This window comes from Argopecten irradians, chromosome 6, assembly GCF_041381155.1.
Source record: "Argopecten irradians isolate NY chromosome 6, Ai_NY, whole genome shotgun sequence".
NCBI classification, from domain to species: domain Eukaryota; kingdom Metazoa; phylum Mollusca; class Bivalvia; order Pectinida; family Pectinidae; genus Argopecten; species Argopecten irradians.
In genome coordinates, this window is record NC_091139.1 from 19,882,843 (window position 1) to 19,905,800 (window position 22,958).

The following is a 22,958-nucleotide window of genomic DNA, read 5'->3' on the forward strand; positions in this document are numbered from 1 at the left end:
TAAGAAAATCCTTAACAAGGCTTGCTACTGGAAACTGTTTTTTAATAAAAAAAAATCGTCAATAATCAGTTAAATGTAAAAACCGTTAACGTATACAAAAATACACAGAATGTATGACTAAAATGATAAAAATCATGTTAACCACGAAGTTTAACCTTCATTCTTACCATAAGTGCACTTTGACCCACTATATCCATCAGCGCAACCATTATGGCAACCACCTGTCACGTGATCGCATGACTGATTCTGCGCACAATTTCCACAGGTTTTGGCACAGTTGAGTCCATAGTGTCCTCCGTCACATTCTGTAATATAAACATTGGTAAATTGTTTTGTTTTTAATGTATTATTCTGTTATCAGGATTCTGGTTACAAAAAATTATCGTCTTCCACATTGACAGCCAATACTCAATATTGATAAAGACTGTTTCTATTTTAAAATTGCAACATGCAGTCTTTCCATGGTGTATACGGTACCGGAAGTGACGTTTTAAGGCCGCGTAACAAGTGTGTAACTACATTACCTTCTACGTGATAGTAAAAGTGTCCAGTTAACAAAAACAGTTTATGATATTTTTCAAATGAAATGCAAAAATGAAAAATTTGTTAACCTTTTGTACACATGTCCCCCAGAAATCCTGGGCGGCAACCAAACATGCAACTGCCATTCCCTGGAAAGCACTGGCCAACGACACAGCTACTACACTCCATTGAACAGTTATGTCCATAGTATCCAACCGGACACCCTTCAGTTAACAGAGAGCAAAACAGATATTAGGACTCATGTTTATAGGATCTCACTTCTATCAAAAATAACTGTAGCAAGCCAACATGACATTAATTCAAGGAGTATTGTCGATCCTTAAACTCAATATACAATTATGTATATGGTATTATAAGACTCTTTTATAATCTTTTTAATCCAATGTTTGCAAAAAAAATGAAAATGCATACAGATGGACTTTATTCAAGCAAATCAGAAATTACTTGCCAAAATACCATTTCTCGGAAGCATTTAATCAAAAAGATTGATATTATACTTTGCAAAATCTGTCAATGTTGGTGTTCTATCCATTTCGCGGTACAAATAGTTTATTCCTCAAGCTAGAATGATTATTTATATATATAAATATATATATATATATATATTATTTTTTTGCAAAACCACAAGTACATATATCACCTAAGTAATCAATTACTAATTACATTTGTAATTGCATTTGAAGTATAATTGTACCAATGCCTGTTTGCCACTTTGCTCAAATAGGAGGCTTATGTACATGTTATTACTTTCTGACCTATTATTACGGCTGATGTATTTTATGACTTTCTGACCAATCACTTAAGCTGACAGATGTTTCTTTACTTTCTTACCAATCTTTCTGACCAATCACTAAAGCTGACAGATGTTTTATTGCTTTCTGGCCAATCTTTCTGACCAATCACTAAAGCTGACAGATGTTTTATTACTTTCTTGTCAAACTTTCTGACCAATCACTAAAGCTGACAGACATTTTATGATTTTCTGACAGATTACTAAGGTTGGTAGATGTATTTTATAACTACGATCCCTATAGCTGGAAATACCACTAAGGCTTTTTATATGCCACGTTAAGCTTTTTTAACCTTGATGAATACATATTCTAGAACTTATCCCAGCAATCATTGACACTGACAAGGACTTTTAATTGGTCGTGAAAGTGTAACTAGTAGCTGAAAATTTTAGCTCTACGTACTGCAACTAAATGTACATTACGAGAAGTGCTCAGACTTGCCTATCACTTCAACTTCACATATTTCAAGCTCTTTCGATTTGTTATTCTGCAACAACACATATCTTCCTATTTGATTGCATGTCCTGTTCTGAAACACGTCCGGTGGAAATACTCCGTCGTCTTGGTAACAGACATCCGCTGGTCTGGGTGGAATTGTTGAAGTTAAATTGCTGACAGCCATAACAAAACCTCTGAGCTTTTCCTGGTCTGAACAGAGAATATATGTCTTGATAAAACTTTATTAGATTAGAAGACCCCTACATATACTGTATAGTTATTATTTTTTGCGGATGACAAATTTTGCGATTGACTGCTTTGAAATTAATCGCGGGGGTTTATGTTTATGTAGCCTTTGAAAGTGTCATTTATATGCTATGTAATTTGGTAGAATCCATAAATTTAACGAAATTAAAAAACCCGGGAAGCAATTATACAGTACATCTTTTTTTACATTTCGACAAGTTCCTAAGAATACTTTGTGCAAACTTAAGTAACCATTTTAATGCTACTTTTTTTGGACTTTCCTATGTTAATACGGTTAAATGTTTTCAACGTATTGTAATACTTACGAGGTCTATCTTTAGCAGCACTTGATGTAGTTTCATCTCCGCCTTTTCTATTGGTCATCTCAATACGCTGGACCACAGACACAGTCCCCAGGTCTATGTACAGCCAGGCTACCGAGGTTGCCCCTTGTTTCGTAAGAAGGCAGCTGTCGCCATTCAGAAATGAGTTCTTGTTACCATCCACAACCTTAGACGCAGGTCCATACGTTTTAGTGGAATCGACATGAACGCTGCTGGAGTTTACTAGTTGGTTCAGAGCCAGATTGACTGGAAGTGACAAATCATACTGTTAGATTGTTGTTGATACGGGAAAAAAACAAAATTTACTTTTGTTTACAATTAAAATGGTTATGTTTGATGGAAGTTAAAAGTTATCATGATCATGATAGATAAAAAAAATCTTTGTGTTTTTTTCAATTTCAACAATAAGCCCAATTAGGCTTTCCACACTTGGTGTTTTCGAGTTGAGCTTTATTGATATTATGTACAAATCAACAGGATCGGACATCAGGCTACGCCTATTTAAGTCCTAGCAACCCCAAAAAGGGAGACTGAGAAATCAGATCATATTTTAAAGTAGTATACAAACATAAAATTCGTTCGTTCTGCAATTCATTAATACACATATCTATATAAACAAATAAACTGAATTAGATTCCATATTTTTTTACAGTATAGTGATAACAATATTAAATAATTAGTTAACAAGTTCAAAGAGGGGGAATTACCTTTCTGGGCGTTTTTAATTTAAAAAAACTCCAATTTTATTTAACTTTTTAATTTTGTCAGTTTTTGTCATATTCTTACTGATTGTAGTTTTTGGAATATGAAAAAATTGGTAGGAGATTGAATGACAACAAATAAGCAATTTTTTGGTATACAATTTTTTTATACAATTGGAGTGTTAACCAACATTTATGGTTCTAATATGTACATGGTTTGATTATTCAATTAGATAAATATTATTGTATAAAAGATTCTCAATAATCAGTATTCAGTATCCATCCAGCCAGGATAGTTTAGAGTAAATTAGAAATGGATATTAACATATACAATAGTTTAATTGTTTAATTGCACTGCTAGATAGTATTTTGACTATCAAGTAATTAGATATGGGTACTTGTTACTTGTTATTTGCTTATATATGCAGAGGGCTATGATACATGTATATAAAATACATGTTTATCAGAAATCAAATCTTTTAGTATGGCGGATATATTCAATCACGCATTGTAAAATATCTTTGTTAATATCATTATTGCAAAATTTACATCCATATAATAGTGTTTCAATGTTTAAATGATTATGATTATCTGGTAAACCTAAGTTCTGTATTCCCTGTATAAGAACTGCTCTCTGTTCATAGAAGTGCCTACAGCCAAGAAAAAGTGATATGAATTTTCATTGGTATAATAACAGGAACAGGCTGGAGATTCTCTTAGGCCATGGGCTAGGAGGTTCCCACATGCCCCCCCCCCCCCCCCCCCCACTTCTGAACCAATATTTTTCTGAACCCTTATGACCAACTGATCACAAATCAAAATGTTAACATTGCGTAAGTTGGGACGAACTTCCGGTTATGCCTCAAAATATCCAATATATGCAGTGATTTTTACGCAGAAAATGAAAAAAATCGTTTTTTAGACTCAAAAATGGTGATTTTTCAGCAAATTTTTCATATTTGGCTTGACGCTGCATAAATGTTTTCCAACAGCAAAATGTTATTTCTAATCAGTTTTTTGACCACTTATCAATCAGTTTAAAAACAACAACAACAACAAGAAAAACCAATGTTAACATTGTATAAGTTCCGGTTATGACGTCATCAAGATGGCCGCCATCTCGAAATTCACTAAAAAATGAAAAATAGTCATAACATCGACATTCTTCAACTGAAGTAGACAAATGAGGTATCAAAATGACCACAATAGAACACCAAATACATATCAGGACCAAATAATCCAATATATGTAGTAATTTGTACGCAGAAATGAAAAAAAACGGATTTTAACCTCAAAAATGGTAAATTTTCAGCATTTTTTTTTCATATTTGGCTTGACGCAGCAAAAATGTTTCCCAACAACAAATTATTATTCATAATCAGTTGCTTGATCTCTTGTCAATCAGTTTATACAACAACAAAAAGAAAAGAGAATTATTTTTATACCATCATTTGGTTTACAAAATATCATCGGATTCGTATACAGGACATATGATTGGGTTTTTCCCAAACCACCGACACTACAGTTTCCTGGTGTCTTAGAATTTCCTGAATATAATATTGGCTATTGACGATTTAGATCTTAACAAAATTGAATTTAAAGTTGGCTGAATATCTAAGTGGTACTTCAAAATAATCCATTTTCATGTTCGAAATTTTGTGGACTAGTAGCGTCTTACACTTATTACAGCAAAACGCCAACTAATAGCTATACGGTAGCAAATCAAAACTGGGGTAAGTCTGTTATTCCGTGAATACCATGACACTCTCCGAAACGTTTTGCGTCTTTCAGAATGAGCACATCCATTGCTATTTCCTGTGTATAACGTAAGGAAATGTCAGATGGTTACTACAGTGTCACATATTTCTTTCACTAGTTCTTTGTCTTCGATGGCGAAGAGCTGATGTGACATTACATTACCGAGTTACCGTCGTGGTTCTAACTTGTCAACCGTCCATGGCCAGAGTTACTATAAGAAACATCGGCTTCTGGGATGTGGGAGCTCTTCCTGTTTCCAACCTAGTGTTGCAGATATCGTATATGATGTTCCAGACTTCACCGACATGATGGAAAAAACACCAGATCCGCATTCTGCGAAGGGTTGAGTTGGTTCTCCTTAATTCGTATGAAGCACAATTCCTCATTCGTGTGAACCCTCAGTGACCACAGATGGCACAGGTGGATTTTTTGTGGTCATAAATGAGGTCTGCAGTGAAGTTCCTATATTTGTTAAGTCTGGAAAGCATTGTAGAAGACTTTTTTTTCTGTAGAGTCTTCAATGGCCTCTTTATGCATACACCAGATGTGACACAACCAGCACATTCAAGGGAGTGGGAAAAGCAAGACCAATGATTTTTTTAACATTTATGGCCTCATTAATGACCTCGTTAATATTACCTGTGCCATTTATGGTCGAACGAGGGTCCACGGGATTGATGAATGGTACTTCATACGAATTATGAAGCTATGTATTAAGGAGAACCAATTCCATCATTCGAAGAATGCGGATTTGGTGTAATTTCCATTATGCCGGATAAATCTGAAACAGCATACACATATATGTTAGAATCTGTTGGAGATCCCGAATTTGATACTGATATCTCGATTACTTTTATTTGGACTGTAAGCTACAATACATGCCGAGTCTCTTCAGTGGATAGAGCAGTGAGGCGAGAAAGCACACACAATGATAATGGTTATCATTAAGAACCAGTGAAAAAAATATGTGACACTGTAGTAACCATCTGACATTTTGCTTATGCTATGCATAGGAAATAAACAATGAATGCGCTCATTTTCAAAGACACAAACGTTCTGGAAACTGTTAATGGTATTAACGGAAACACAGGCTTAGCTATGTTACATTGTTAAGCTATCAGTAGGTGTTTGCTGTAATCATTATTTTTGAGACACTGCTACTCTCCTACTTACGGTCGCCATGATATTAAAAAGATATTAGAAATTTCTGTAGTAGGAATATCATTATCTATTTTGATACTTTTTTTAAAAAATTGTTCTTATGAATTATTAAATATGAGTTCTATATCTGTTTGATTAAATTCTCTTAGCATTGAGGGGATAAAGCTGTTGGAGTATAATTCAGTTCTAGTAACCCCTGGATATCGGGAATGTGGATATTTCGACAGTGGTAGTAACCTCTGGATATCGGGGATATGGATATTTCGACAGTGGTAGTAACCCCTGGATATCGGGGATGTGGATATTCCGAAAGTGATAGTAACCTCTGGATATCGGGGATGTGGATATTTCGACAGTGGTAGTAACCCCTGGATATCGGGGATGTGGATATTCCGACAGTGATAGTAACCTCTGGATATCGGGGATGTGGATATTTCGACAGTGGTAGTAACCTCTGGATATCGGGGATGTGGATATTTCGACAGTGGTAGTAACCTCTGGATATCGGGGATGTGGATATTCCGACAGTGGAAGTAACCTCTGGATATCGGGGATGTGGATATTCCGACAGTGATAGTAACCCTTGGATATCGGGGATGTGGATATTTCGACAGTGGCAGTAACCCCTGGATATCGGGGATGTGGATATTTCGACAGTGGTAGTAACCTCTTGATATCGGGGATGTGGATATTTCGACAGTGTTAGTAACCCCTGAATATCGGGGATGTGGATATTCCGACAGTGATAGTAACCTCTGGATATCGGGGATGTCGATATTTCGACAGTGGTAGTAACTCCTGGATATCGGGGATGTGATTATTTCGACAGTGGTAGTAACCTCTGGATATCGGGGATGTGATTATTTCGACAGTGGTAGTAACCTCTGGATATCGGGGATGTGATTATTTCGACAGTGGTAGTAACCTCTGGATATCGGGGATGTGGATATTCCGACAGTGGTAGTAACCCTTGGATATCGGGGATGTGGATATTCCGACAGTGGTAGTAACCTCTGGATATCGGGGATGTGGATATTCCGACAGTAAAAGTAACCTCTGGATATCGGGAATGTGGATATTCCGACAGTGGTAGTAACCTCTGGATATCGGGGATGTGGATATTTCGACAATGGTAGTGACCTCTGAATATCGGGGATGTGGATATTCCGACAGTAAAAGTAACCTCTGGATATCGGGAATGTGGATATCCCGACAGTGGTAGTAACCTCTGGATATCGGGGATCTGGATATTTCGACAAGGGTAGTGACCTCTGGATATCGGGGATGTGGATATTTCGACAATGGTAGTGACCTCTGGATATCAGGGATGTGGATATTTCGACAGTGGTAGTAACCACTGGATATCATGGATGTAGATATTTCGACAGTGGTAGTAACCCCTGGATATCGGGTATGTGGATATTTCGACAGTGGTAGTAACCCCTGGATATCGGGGATGTGGATATTTCGACAGTGGTAGTAACCTCTTGATATCGGGGATGTGGATATTTCGACAGTGGTAGAAACCCCTGGATATCAGGGATGTGGATATTTCGACAGTGGTAGTAACCTCTGGATATCGGGGATGTGGATATTTCGACAGTGGTAGTAACCCATGGATATCGGGGATGTGGATATTTCGACAGTGGTAGTAACCTCTTGATATCGGGGATGTGGATATTTCGACAGTGGTAGTAACCTCTGGATATCGAGGATGTGGATATTCCGACAGTGATAGTAACCTCTTGATATCGAGGATGTGGATATTTCGACAGTGGTAGTAACCTCTGGATATCGGGGACGTGGATATTTCGATAATGGTAGTGACCCCTGGATATCGGGGATGTGGATATTTCGACAGTGGTAGTAATCTCTGGATATCGGGGATGTGGATATTTCGATAGTGATAGTAACTCCTGGATATCGGGGATGTGGATATTTCGACAGTGGTAGTAACCCCTGGATATATGGGATGTGGATATTTCGACAGTGGTAGTAAGCTCTGGATATCGGGGATGTGGATATTTCGACAATGGTAGTAACCCCTGGATATCGGGGATGTGGATATTCCGACAGTGATAGTAACCTCTGGATATCGGGGATGTGGATATTTCGACAGTGGTAGTAACCTCTTGAGATCGGGGATGTGGATATTCCGACAGTGGTTGTGACCTCGGGATATCGGGGATGTGGATATTTCGACAATGGTAGTAACCCCTGGATATCGGGGATGTGGATATTCCGACAGTGATAGTAACCTCTGGATATCGGGGATGTGGATATTTCGACAGTGGTAGTAACCTCTTGAGATCGGGGATGTGGATATTCCGACAGTGGTAGTGACCTCGGGATATCGGGGTTTACTGCAATGCTTCTTCATAATAGACTATTTAACAGAGATTAATCCATTTGATGACTAATCACGAAGTGTTTATTATTTTCTAAATTTAGTTTCTAACTTTCTAGTATAAATTTCTAGTGTGCTTTATTGTATCGTAATTTCCGTACATTAATAAATAGCAAGTATATATGTGAGAGTGTATACATATATACTGTTTTAATTGAACCTTATAAACGATCATTATACCATACTTCAATAGGATTTCTAAAACAAGAAACGATATACCTTAAAAATAACACTATTTATCTTCAACTCTTCTTTGGATATGTCTGTATCCAATTGCGTTCATACACCTTTAATGCAATAAAAAGCACTGTTCAATCTCTATGTAATTATATACATTGAACAGTGTTTCGATTGCGTTAAAGGTGGTAATAACGCAATTGGATAAAGACATGTTCAATGTAGCGCGTTATGTTCAATCTCTAAATGGACCCACCAGAGTGTTCATAGACCATTTTAGACGTTTTAGGGGTCTAGATCAAAAATCGGTTTTCTACTTGTACACGTACTAAAATGGTCTATGGACACTCGATCTGGTGGGTCCATATATTGATATAAACTGTAACTAATTCTCGGATCATTGTGATCTATAATAATATTTCGCCATGATAATAAACTTTTATCAACCAGATATACTGAGATACCCATACACTTCCTTCCCCGTTACTAGATAGAACTTAGTTCAGCCCACGTAACTGAGAAATATTTCAAGTACATGTATATTCTCCTCACTTCATCCATAATCCGGATGTTGACAAGAGCACGGTGGTAAATCAACACATGTCGGAAGTTTAAATACACTGACGTACATAACTAAAGTTCATTCAATTGGTCTTAGAGTATACGGCAACACTTAGCTGAAATGTTGTATAACTTAAAAGACTTTTAGACAGATAATGGTGTCGTCTTCAGATGTACACTTAGTGTCGCTATTAATGCTTGTAGAGTAATGTGAAAAAAATGTTTTATATCATATTTAAGTTACAGTCATATAAAATTTGATTTACATAAACTATGGTGGCCTTTTCATTACTATACAGATTGCTGTAAGATAATATTATTGATGATTGGTAAGTTAGTTTTACGCCAGAGGTTACTATCACTGCCGTTATATCCATCCCTAGAATATATCATAGTAAAACTGGAGACAGTTCGGGAGAAACTGACCAATCAGAAATTGAAGATTACAGAGAGAATGACGCCCAATGTCAAAGCAACACATTCACCACAATGTATAAAATTCCTTTGATGTACATCAAAGTATCACAATTTTACTATGAGATAGTCCAGGGCTGGATTTTACGTCAGTGATAGTAACTCCTGGAGTATCGAGGATGGGCTTATGCAAACGTAATGTGTACATGCATCTATGAACATGAAATAATTAGAAACCTGTAAAAAGTATAGAAAAGATTGTTCCACTAGCAAGTACCTGGAAAGTATAGTAGGCCGGGTACAAAGTACAGTAGGCCGGGTACGTAATATTCAATCAATGGAATATGAAAGCACGTGTATATTTTACAGGGAGCTGTATCTTATCGAGTGAAGACTTCCCAATCGGCGTAAAATTTTAAATCTTTTTCTCAACTCACAAATGTGATGGAATCGAATACACTTCTTAGATAATTTCATGGCTCTGAGATTTTGCCCTATGGAGGGGTCAAATTTACTATTTAGGAAAAACACATTTTTGAGCATAATTTGTTCAATTTTCAGATTGGTTTTGGCAAACCCAAAGCATCAAAATGGATAAAATTCAAAAGCTTCTCAACTCACAGAAGTAGTGGAATCAAATACAATTACTCTTCATAGAGAATCGATGAAAAAGTTTTTATGCTAATTTTTGTTCAATATCATTTGACTTAAATTTCGGATCTTGTGTCTTATGCTCAAAAGCAATAACACGTTTTGTGTCATTCTGTATAAGAACTCAAGTGATCGTTAAGGCCCAGTGGGTCCCTTATCAATATGTTGGTGAAGAGCCGGAGTACCCGGAGAAAAACCAGCGATCAGTACCTGGCAACTGCCCCACCTGAGATTCGAACTCGCGGAGGGCTTGTGGTAATATGTCAAGACATCTTAACCACTCGGCCACTGGGGCCCCTATTTTATACTCTTTGCGTTGATATGTTTATTTGTATAAAATGTAACGTGCCAAGGCCAGGCCCGAACCAAAGGAATGTCACCTATACAGGAATCGTCGCATAACAAAGCGCAATTTTAAAAATATAATCGAGGGTTTCACAAAATTAGATTATTAGTACGGCGATATTTGAAAAACTTGGATGGAGCATGAACCAAATGTTTCAAAAGAGTGAGTTTCCCTGCCAATAACTAATATGCAAATCTAATTAAATTTGGACTAATTCCCAATCTCAACTTAGGAACTAGTGATGATAATGGAACCAAAAAGTACGCAAAGAAAAGGAACCAAATTAGGTCGAGCATACAACAATCTAATTAAAACATTTAATTTATTAAATTGGGTGACATTTAATTGCAGATTTCTGGTACAGGATAATATATTTTCTACACCAGATTCAATATTTGTACATACATGTACTTTTTGATAATATTTATTGATTGTAATATCACCTCAGGTTGTCAATTAGCCTTGAAATCATAAAATAGATCGATATTTTTCGAATATCTATCCAGTTCATTTTTAAAACAATTTAAGTTAGCACAAACAACACTCTCTGGTAAGTTGTTCCACGCCGCTGCAGTACGTAGTGAAAAACTGCTGTTTCTCTTTGCAGTGTTGCATTGTTGAGGGTTTACTTTTAAAGAATTTCTTCTATTTCCAGACCGGTCTTTTTGTCTTTTGTGTGGTACGGTATCAAAAGCCTTCTGAAAATCGGTATAGATACAGTCAATAGGAATTCCATTATCTAGTGCTCTGGTCTATCAGTCAAGAACTGTAAGGAGTTGAAGAGTTGTTGATCTTCCCGATACAAATCAATATTGCTTGTTATTGAACAGAGAGTTGACTTTCATATGATTTACCAAGTGTTGCCGAACAAGCGTTTCCATTATTTTGCACACAATTGACGTAAGACTGACGGAGTTTACGGAGTAGATAATGAACATCGAATTTTAATTAGATTGAACATATTACTTCCCCAAAGGCCCTGCAGGTCTCGAACTCCCGTACTGTTATATTTTATGTAATTCCTCTGTAGACAAATACGTCATTGAATATTGGGGTCTATTTGTACGAAAACATCTTAGAGATGAGAAATACCCTTATGGGATAGATTGTCAGCCGGGAACATAAGAGTTGATTTACAATGTAAGAGATATCGGTTATCAGGTAGATTCGGAATGCAGATGTTAGGCTTGGGATGTGGATATTTTAATTAATGGTAAATAAATTAATGGTAAATAAAAACGAGCAGCTGGAGAATGTTTTTCCTGAATGGCTTTTATCTTATCATTGGCTAACACGTAAAAAAGGGGAAATGGTTATATTTGTTGATTTATTTGTATCGTAGATATCACATGCCATTGTTCTCATGCATGGGAGGGAAGGAAATGGAGAAAAAAATAGTGGCATTATGTGTTGATCTTATCAGGGAAGTTTTTGTTAATATTTTGAACAAAGCTATACCATGTACAGTTTAGCATATCACAACATCATCGATACACCAGGGGTTACTATCACTGACGTCATATCCATACCTGGACTCTCTCATAGTAAAACTGGAGGCAGCTCAGGAGAGGAAAAAACCGACCAACCACAGACCTGCAGAGACTAGTAGTGACCAGGATTACACATTGCAAAACACCCGTGAAGACTAGCGAAAACGGACACAAAATGGAGTCCTCAGGTATCGTTTCATATGACCCCTCTCGAAGACACATGCTTTGACTAAAGGTCTCCGTCTTCCAAACAAAACAAACACTCAAGTAGTAGACGTAATATGAGTTACCATAATTCGGGATAGAATTTGGGGTCCAAAGGTCAATTAACAAAGACACTGTCGATAATTGTTTGGTTACCAGACGGCAACCTACTTCCCTCCCACTAAAAAAAACACACATTTATTTCAAATAACAGTTCTCAAACTATGCATTATCGTATTTTGGAAATTTCCAAATGATTACAGATGTATAGCACCTTGATTCCAAAACCATTAGCAGAGTCTGTCAGCCTCGTCATCACCCTGCTTGTACGCATTCTTGTAGCGTTATACAATCCCACTGATATACATCAAATGACCACATGTTTAGAATTTACTATGGGATAGTCCAGGGATATCGTCAGTGATAGTAACCCCTGGAGTATCGAGGATGGTCACATGGTTACATGTATAATGCGCAGGGTCATGTCGACAGACTTTCTCGAAGATAAATCGGCGTGCGGTTCAAGTTTGTGGGAAAATTTACATGGATTACACCAGTTGGATATATGGGTAAAAATTTACGGAATACGTTTAGTCTCTTAAAATCAAGCGGATGGCGTCGATCACGTGACCCAGTGGCCAACCCTAGTCACTTATAAATAAGTACCAGGACAGCTGTTATTATAGGTTATCTTTTTCTAATGCATCCGCCTGTATGAGGTAGCACAGAGTGGAATTAAAGTTGGGGTTAAAAGGTCAAGTCACCGGGTCTCATGTTAAATTATTTTGATAAAGAGACCTGAATCCTGTAGAAGTTATAGATCATGAGAAGACAAGAGTTGCATAAATATGATAAGTGGGATTCATCCTCAAAGTCGTTAAAAGTCGTCTGCATCACCACAATGGACAGAAATCTGTTTACCCTACCCGCCTCAATTTTTAAACTGTGGTTGCTAATTAGCAGTTTTGCGAGCAATTTTATTAATTCAAAATCCTTTATAGAAAGATCGTTTCTTCTTTATAATTTTGTTTTAAGTTTACTACAAAGAAAAAAATACTATTGTTATTTGACTGATTTATCTTGGTTGTAAAAATGGTTTTGAACGTACATTGTATTGATTCCTTGAATAATCATTTCAGCCTACATTTTAACGTCCTACTTGAATTGTCATTTACAGAGTTGTAAGAAATCTTATCTTCCTGTATAATATTCGAAATAAAGGAAAACCACGAATACGTTCCACTTTCATGTATATTTCACTGACAGTCAATACTTCTTTCACCAGGACATTGCTGTCTTTTTGTGAAATCCTTCTTTATACGATTTGATATTTAAAGACTAGTACATTTTTCACTTTAGTTAAATCAAAACTACCTATGGTCATTTCTCACTCGTGTATAGTGTATATTACTTCCTTCCAGAAGATATATACTGGCACTTCCTTCATCTGTGCTCTCGTCGCCCAAGATGACACACGTACTTACTCATAGACGTTGCAAACATAACCACACGTACATAAACACGTACTTACCCACATCTAATCACACATACGTTAACTCTCCGACTCAAGTAAAGAACTGCACACATGACAAACGTCAGAAAGACACAGTCACGCGCAAAAAAAGGAGCCGCAAAGCGCGGCTTTATCCCCCGTGCCCCGCAGTTGGAATAAAAACCAAATACATCAAGGTCAAAGTAAACATTATTCAGCATAACTTAAAATGTATGTGAGTATAGTAAAACTATTGTAAAACTAACACAATCAGCAGGTAACAAAAAGAAACTGTAATTTGGTATTTTTAACTGAGTTACCATGGTAACGAAAAATTCCAAGGCCCACAACAGCAAAAGCCACAACAAGGGCACTTGTCTGATATATACCTGTACCTGTACAGAAAGTTTCATGCAGATGCGTTAAACGGTTTTTAAGTTTATAGTCCGGAAACTAAAGGAAAACGTAATTTGGTACTTTTGACTAAGTTTCCATGGTAACGGGAAAAAAAATCCAAAATAGAAGGTCCGAAATAGCAAAACGCACAACTAGGGCACTTGTATGGTGTATATAGAAAGTTTCAAGGAGCTGCATTGAACGGTTTTTGAATAATAGCCTGGAAAATGATCTCGAACGGACGGACAGACGGACAGAGCCCAAAACAATATCCCCCGCAAACGCGTTTCGCGGGGTATAAAAAAGAACAACCAGAGGATGCGTCGCGGTCATGGATACCAAGAAATGACCATGTCAGTTTGTGTTGGAAAGTTTAAGATCGTTTACCAAGAATAATATTTTATGATCTTTTAATTACTCTTTATTTATCAATTTATGTACCATAGCAGACCGCGGTGGCCGAGTGGTTAAGATGTCCCGACATATTACCACAAGCCCTTCACCTCTGGGATGCGGGTTCGAATCCCATGTGGGGCAGTTGCCAGGTACTGACCGCTGTTCGGTGGTTTTTCTCCGGGTACTCCGGCTTTCCTCCACCAACAAACCTGGCACGTCCTTACATGACCCTGGCTGTTAATAGGACGTAAAAATAAACAAACCAAACCAAACCATAGCAGACAATGGCTTATACTTGTTTTCACTAAAATAACTGTAAAAGTCTTAAGGAAAGCACGAACTATCAGTCTTTTGACCTTTGACCATAAGTAACCAGATATACTGTATACCTTTAGAAAGGAGATAGAAAGGAGGGGATGTCAATATCACATTTTTTTCCAATATTGAAAACAGATAACGTAATTTCAAAGCTAAAAGCGAGATGGTAGCAAAATGGTGACTTGAAAAGTAAACCGCAGAGTGTTTCCTTGACGAAGGCTAGACTATTTAGCCGAAAAACTTTGATCAGAGACGGTTTATATTATATAAATGGTAAATTATGTTTCCTTTAGAATACTTATGCCAAGTTATTATAATTATGTTGATTTTTTGTTTCTACTTTTTGACGTTTGACTATGAAATAAAATCTCAAACCCAGAACATACTCTCAATGTAAGTGACTATAACTGGATCTCATCCTGTGTTGTGGGCAATTGACACAAATCACTAAAAGATGGGTATATTTCAAACAATGCTGTCTGTATGGAAAAGACAAGGGTTGAGTTAACTCTAGTTGTAAGGTTACTACACAGTGAAGAAAAAATTCATACAATAACGTACGATAATACAGGTAACAAGCCGAATTATCACACCATGTGAAGATTGATTTGATGGTTATTTTACGTCCTCGTATTGTAATGGACAGCATCACTTTTAACGGTGGATTCAAGTGGATTGTGGTGGACTACAATGGCTCGTCCATACACATTATATAAATACACAAAGCCTGGTCATGGCTGAGTATAGAACAACTTCAGCCACTACCATTTTGTCTATATAAATAGGATCACCAGTCTATAAAAGTATGTTTCATTCATTAAATCACCAAATTTAAAATTATCGTATTGACCTTACCTTGTCCATGAACACGTCCATTGGTCAGTATTATAACTAGTAATCCAAGCACAATGTGAAAACTCTTACTGGCTCTGGAAACACTGTTCAATTTTAGCGTTTGTGTTGTCCGTAACATTTCCATTTTGTCTCTGACATCATTCAGTACCAGAATCAGAAATCCTGGCACCAAATGCCGACACATGCTGTCCTGCCAATTCTGGACAAGGAAGTAAATTTAAAATGTTGGATACGAGGAAGAGTCACGGGAGTGGTATACAACACGATCGCCGGAAACCGTATCATCCGCACATTCTAATGTAAGTACTTGTATTGTGACAGGTCAAAGGTCATCTCTACAGCTTCAGCATGCCGACATGTGGGGCAGTGGGACATCTAGAAGTATGTATAGAGTGATGTATCAGTTCAGGATAAAAAAACAACTAAAGATCTCCTTAAGATCAAGATACATGCGACAGAATCTCGAACGACGCCTAGCCAAAGCTTGTCGCCAATTTACTCTGACCCGACAGCGAGTTTCATTCTGCATTTGTTTGAATGTGTGTCTATTGCATATTAAAAAAAAAAACCACTTAAATCATGTAGCCTATTAAAAACATAAAATTCATACCTCATGTAAATACACACATGTACATATGTAGATATGTTTATGTAACAATATTTGGAGAAATGAACGGATAGCCTTTTAGAATCACATTAAGCTAGATCTCGAGCTAACTGACCAGGCTTCATTTTCATGATGGATTCTTTTATTGAAAAGACAAAAAGTTCTGCACTATAACTCAAGATGAAATAAATTGTAAAACAAACAAACGAGAACAACGTTGAAGTAGGGAGGAACATTACACGATAGTGTGTTTCGACCCCTAACATTAGCTCGGTTTACTCTCGGGATAAAGAGAGGAAGCGTTGTTGGTTGGTTGTGTGGTTTACGGATTTCATAGCCCAAATCTGATTTCACAGATGTGACCTTTGACCCCTGGCCCCAACGCATGGTAAAAAATGACACCAGGATTATTTTTTTTTCGAAAGCAGATGATTGATTGAACATTTAAAGTTTCTTCAAGAAAAGTACACGGAACCCCAAAATTCCTAAGCCATCAGACAATATACTGGTGCTTAGCTTTCTTTCTGTTTCCTGAACAACCCTCTGTGCCGCTGTCCATCTTTAACCGGGATTGTTAAAATATCACCCCGCGGGAAAGCTTCCGAATCCAACTTGGTATGTATGTATCTCCATGTATGTAACCCTTCTTGGAACTCAATCAGCAATGCTTTATACTTTGCTCTCTTCCTTTGGTGGAATCTGCGGCACATTTCTTCTCGCGGATTCTTAATTGTGTAACTCATATTAGTCCACCTAACAAGAGGCAGGTACGTTTGGTAGGGTATCTCTCTCTCCATAAAGGTGTCTCTACAAAGGACCCTATTGCAGAGATTTGTTTGTGTAGGTAGTACTAGGAACAGTCTGGTGTTACTACAAAGGACCCTATTGCAGAGATTTGTTGGTGTAGGTAGTACTAGGAACAGTCTGGTGTTACTACAAAGGACCCTATTGCAGAGATTTGTTGGTGTAGGTAGTACTAGGAACAGTCTGGTGTTACTACAAAGGACCCTATTGCAGAGATTTGTTGGTGTAGGTAGTACTAGGAACAGTCTGGTGTCTCTACAAAGGACCCTATTGCAGAGATTTGTTTGTGTAGGTAGTACTAGGAACAGTCTGGTGTTACTACAAAGGACCCTATTGCAGAGATTTGTTGGTGTAGGTAGTACTAGGAACAGTCTGGTGTTACTACAAAGGACCCTATTGCAGAGATTTGTTGGTGTAGGTAGTACTAGGAACAGTCTGGTGTTACTACAAAGGACCCTATTGCAGAGATTTGTTGGTGTAGGTAGGACTTCATGTACAGACTGGAGGAGGAACTGCAAATGGTCAAGGAGCTTTACAATGTGGTGGTATTATCCACCGCGCCTCGCTGTTGGTATGAACGCCACAATATGATATATATTTTATCATACTCAAAGAAAGAGCTAAATCGCATTGTTGATCCATGTATGTTAACTATTAATAGAATATTTCAATAGGGTTTGAAAATTTGAAAAATGAAATAGCATTTTACGTTTACATGATTACAGGGGAAAAAACATCAAAATTTAAATGTCGACGATAGCAAACGGCACAACTAGGGAACTAACCATGCTTAAATATCTGCATATTCGTGTTATGTATTTCGAGTGTTGGATGCCACAGATAACACCAAAATTCCTGTGTAATGTATAGTTGTTTAATTTCGTGATTTCTCTATGAAACCTTAATATTAATCATTCATACAAGTTTATTCGCAGGTTTTGATGTTCGTAGAAATGAAGTTGATCGAGAATATAGCGAAATCACTGCGAATAAGAACTATACAGTAGGTTTTTACAATCCCTGGCAACTAAAATCAAACCAACTAGTTCTAAGATGATAATGTTAATACCTGTTGAGATGCAACAGTTATTGGCTTTATACCCTCAGGTATAATCGAAGTGTGTTTCGATATAAAAAGAATACCAGTCTCCTGTCTAGATCAACCCTCATCTCCCAGTTCTGCGCGCCGCCAAGGATTCCCCCCTAGTGAATAATTGTAGATGTGTGCCCTCCCTCCCCGCCTCGTACAAAGTTGATGAATGTACAACACTTCGCAGGCTTACGCTTCTTAGTCCTCTCATTCTCCAGGATGTCAGCCAATTCTCTTAGCACCTTGCCATTGCGTCCTGGCGTAAGAGCGACAATGCATCCTGATAGTACATGCGCAAGGTTCCCTGGTCGGTTGCACAAAGGAAGTCTGGAGTCTCAGTCAAGCCACGTCTATGGAGTTAAACTAGTAGGCGAGGGAAGCAGGTCGTAAACTAACCTCAGCAGGAACTGGATTAGGCAAGGTACGCCAGATGTCCGACCAAGACATTCTCCTGTCTGTAGTTCCCCACCTTGTCCATGCTCCTTGGGCTCCCATCTCCACCACTTTGGCCTTCCTGATTTCCTCTTCCATTTTCCTGGTGTTGCCCTGTACTATCTTCCTCTTATCGGCTTTATCTGAGGTCCTACGCACGTTGTACCAACGATGTCTTGATGTCTGGTGCGGCTATCAGCTGCTTCTACTGCGCTCCTTGCAGGCCATTTCCCCCCGTTCTCGTCTTTATGCCCGCGAGTCTGATATTGTCATCTTTTGAGTCCCTCACAGTAATCACTTGTCTTGCCTTGCTGATGGTTCTTTTCAGCGCCTCTACTGTCATTGTGCTTACCTCATACAATGTGAGCGGCCACGTCAGACGACGTAGAAGTCCGTACTTGTAGGGCCACGCCTTGAATTTCCCTGGAAGTCCTGTCTAGTCGATTGCTCGGAGACCTTCCTGTACCTGTCCATGCAGGCTCGTGAATTTGTTAGAGTCATTTAGGCTAGCATCAAACCACTTTCCCACAAACTTGATCGGATTGTTGACGATTGAGAAAATCTCTTCGTTCTGGATAATACGGTGGCTGATTTGTGCAATTTCGTCTTTTCGCCACGAAAAAGACGAGAATTAAGAAACCTTAAATTTCGTCTTTTCGTCTTTTCGCCCCGAAAAGACGAAATTTGACGAAAAGTCAAACACGAAAAGACGAAAGTGATACACGCTGATTAGCGACTTTGATTCTCGTCTTTTCGCCTTCAAAAATCTCGTTTTTTCGTCTTTTCGCCCCGAAAAGACGAAAATTAGCAAACCTTAATTTTCGTCTTTTCGTCTTCGGGTTCGGTGTGGAAGTCATTTTGAAATCTTTTTATCTTAATATTGACTTAATTGTTCAATAGGGAAGCATCAAAGTAGGTTATGATAACAATCGATTTATTAAATTGATAGTATTACAAGGTTCTTCATTAATAACTAAGATTAGAAGTCAACATCTATGTTTACAGCAGTTACGTAGATTTCTCACACGTGGCATGTGCCACGTGCCACTAACAGATTCATCATTCCGCAAATCTTTTAGCTTGATCGATACATTTTTTTGAATTCATTAATATCTTATTTTTTGTGTTCTAATCGCCCTATTTAGCAATTACGCTTATCAAAACATTGTCGTGTATATGTAAGGCACATAATGAACTTAAGATGCTAAACATAGCACTTACAGGAGTTGCCCTACACAACTTGAAAAAAAGGTTGTCGGCGGGTAATATTTGAAAGCGTTTGAACCACGGATCAACTTTTTAACAAAATAATGTATGAAAGACAACTCGTGAAGACTTTGAGTTTAAAGGAAGGACTTGTACCAAGAAATTGCTCAACTACAGTAAATTATAACAGTCAATCAGTAGGTAAAATGTAAAGAAATTTTGACTACATACATGACTGGTCTAAATCATAATTGTACATAAGAAATTATATTATAATCCCCGTCGTATAAGAAAGATTACGTTTTTTCGTGTTTGACTTTTCGTCTTTTCGTCTTTTTGCCGCAAAAAGACGAAATTTAAATTTGTTAATTTTCGTCTTTTCGGGGCGAAAAGACGAAGAGGAAATGGAATAACTCATTTTCGTCTTTTCGGGGCGAAAAGACGAAGAGGAAATGGCATAACTCAGCCACCGTAGGATAAGCTTCGAGAACTTCTCCATGAACCTGTCTCTCTTGCTGATCATGCTCCGTGACTCCCTGGGTTTGATTTTCATGCTTGCCCATTCCACAGTCTCCTCAAGTGCAGTTAGTATCCACTAGGCCTTGACATATATTGTTGTAGTCACTGTCAGATCGTCCATGAAGCCTCTGTTGGGTGGTAGTCAACTCCCCGATGACGTGTTCGGGCCTCTTCTTTCTCTATCTGCTGCCTTGATAATCAGGTTCGTCTCTATCACGAACAGGATCACCGAAATGGTGCAGGTAGTATGTCCCACTGTGAATCGAAGCCTTATGTTGCTGAAATAGTTCATGATAATGCCCTTGACGTAGTCCGGGATGTGGTAGTGCTGTAGTGCATCATGGATCAATTGGTGTGGTATTGATCCATAGGCATTGGCGAGGTCCAGTCAGATGACAGTGAGGTCTCCGTGCTTGATCTTAGCTTCCCTGATGAGCTGGGTGATGGCACTCATGTGTTAAACACACCCCGAGAATCCTGGGATCCCTCCTTTCTGCACAGAAGAATCAATGTATTCATTTGCAGTCATGTACGTTGCCATCCGTCTGGCGAGTAAGGCAAAGAAGATATTCCCCTCCACATTGAGTAAAGAAATCGTCCTGAATTGCGTAATGATCTTTTACTCCTTCTCTATCGGAAAAAAATATTCCCTCGACTTTTTGTCAACTATCCGGAATCTTGCCTTTCCTCCATATGACCTTTAAAAGCCTCCAAGCGTTTCAGGAATTTCGGACACATCTTGTAGACCTTGTATGGTATGCTGATAGGTCCTGGTGCTGATGCCGTCCGTGCCTTCCAGACAACTTCTATGATCTCCTTCCAAGTTGGCTCCTCCTTATCGAGTGGAATTGATGGTTCTTCAGAAAAAGTAATTTTGAAAGCGAGCAGGGACTTCCTGTCTGCATCAGAGTGGAGTCTCCTGGAGTGTTCTTCAATCTCTTCTCTAGTTGTCTTTAGCTTTCCCCGATCTCTCTCCCCCTAGAGTTGACGACGAGAATTTGTAGTGGTTTCCTACAAATGCAGCCCTCTTCTTTGCTGCTTCTCGCCTCTTTTTCCTGGTGTTCTCAGCGTTGCGAAGGGATTTCAATTGTTTTCTGAGATCGTCTCGCAGCTGTTGCAACCCGATCCTCTCCTTGTTGTTCGACCTTCTGAACCGATTCCTTAAACATCTCAGCTCTGGTCTGTTTGCTGATGTGGTTTTCCCTTTTGTTCAGTTGGTGAGTGTTATCTTTCCTTTTTCTGCTCCTCTGTGCCAATTGTTGTCAAGGACTTTAACTTTCTCTCAACTCCACCTTGCAGTGTTGTCTCCAGCATCGTATCAAAGTCCTCGTCTAGTTGTTTACATGTGTCCTCGTTGTTTATGCGAGGCCACTTCACCGTTCTCCTCCTTTTGACTGTAGGTTTATCTGCTCTGGTCCCTTGGTCCTCTCGCTGTAAAGACACAGCAGCTCCGAGGTCCTCAGTCTACATACCTCCCTTCACCAGAATTCCAACAGACTTAAATGTTTCTTTGACATACAATTACAAAGGGCAATAATTTTGTAAAATTAATTTATCCTTATTTGTGTGCTTCTGCAATATTCTACTGATATTAATAAAATAAAGTTCAATCCAAATCCATTCATATTTGCGTCTGTTACAGTAAAAACAGTTATAACAAACCTATGGGGACCAAAAAAAACCCCCACTTGTTATAAGCAAAGTTTGTTATACAGATAATGCAGACATCTTATTGGAACGTTGTCGGGGAATGAAAATTACTAGTTATAACCCTGAATCAGTAGTAAGCGTGTTCATTATAAACATGATTTAATGTTCACTATTCAATAGTTCTAATAACCTCAAAACAAGAGATCCCAGAGGGATCTTGGCGCCCACCAAAGAATGATCTATGTCTGACAATGGAAAGATGGATCTTTTCTCTACTTTTTAAACTTTTTTTAAACATATACTACTCATAAAATTTGAGACAGATCGCTTCAGTACTTTATGAGAAATAGCAGTAACAAACTTCAAACTATCAAAATCCAAGATGGTTCCTTGGCAGTCATCTTATTGATGATCGGTCCCGCAATATGCACATCTAGGGCCCTAGGGGAACCTAAATGTGAAATTTGAGAATGATCCATTCAATACTTTCTGAGAAATAGCGATAACAAACTTTAAATATAAAAATCCAAGATGGCTGCCTGGCGGCCATCTTGTTGACTGATCGGTCCCAAAACGCAATATGCACAACCAGGTTCCTAGGGGAACCTACATATGACATTTGAGACAGATCCCTTCAGTACTTTCTGAGAAATAGCAATAACAAACTTTAGATATCAAAATCCAAGATGGCTGCCTGGTGGCCATCTTTTTCTCCGATCAGTCCGAAAATGCAATATGCACAACAAGGGCCCTAGGGGAACATACATATGAAATTTGAGAAAGATCCCTTCAGCATTTTCTGAGAAATAGCGATAACAAACTTTAACTATCAAAATCCAAGATGGCTGCCTGGCGGCCATCTTGTTCTCCGATCGGTCCGAAAATGCAATATGCAAAACAAGGGCCCTAGGGGAACATACATATGAAATTTGAGAAAGATCCCTTCAGCATTTTCTGAGAA

At 38.2% G+C, this 22,958-nt stretch overlaps 1 protein-coding gene across 3 annotated transcripts in view; it reads right to left on the bottom strand.

Moving 5' to 3' along the window:
* The window catches only part of LOC138325262 (uncharacterized), a 49,085-nt gene extending 33,111 nt beyond the window's left edge, over positions 1–15,974 (bottom strand). The window contains exons 1-5 of one of the 3 annotated variants that reach the window (XR_011208754.1): positions 15,690–15,974; positions 2,345–2,608; positions 1,776–1,982; positions 612–746; positions 168–305 (exon numbers count right to left, since the gene is read on the bottom strand). Coding sequence is in view for 2 of the 3 variants with exons in the window: in XM_069270792.1 (XP_069126893.1) it covers positions 168–305; positions 612–746; positions 1,776–1,982; positions 2,345–2,608; positions 15,690–15,873 (928 nt within the window). In the remaining variant the exon portion in view is untranslated. The remainder of the gene's footprint in view (positions 1–167; positions 306–611; positions 747–1,775; positions 1,983–2,344; positions 2,609–15,689) is intronic. The other 2 variants (XM_069270792.1, XM_069270793.1) reach the window with 2 other exon arrangements.
* Between the last annotated feature and the right edge of the window lie 6,984 nt (positions 15,975–22,958).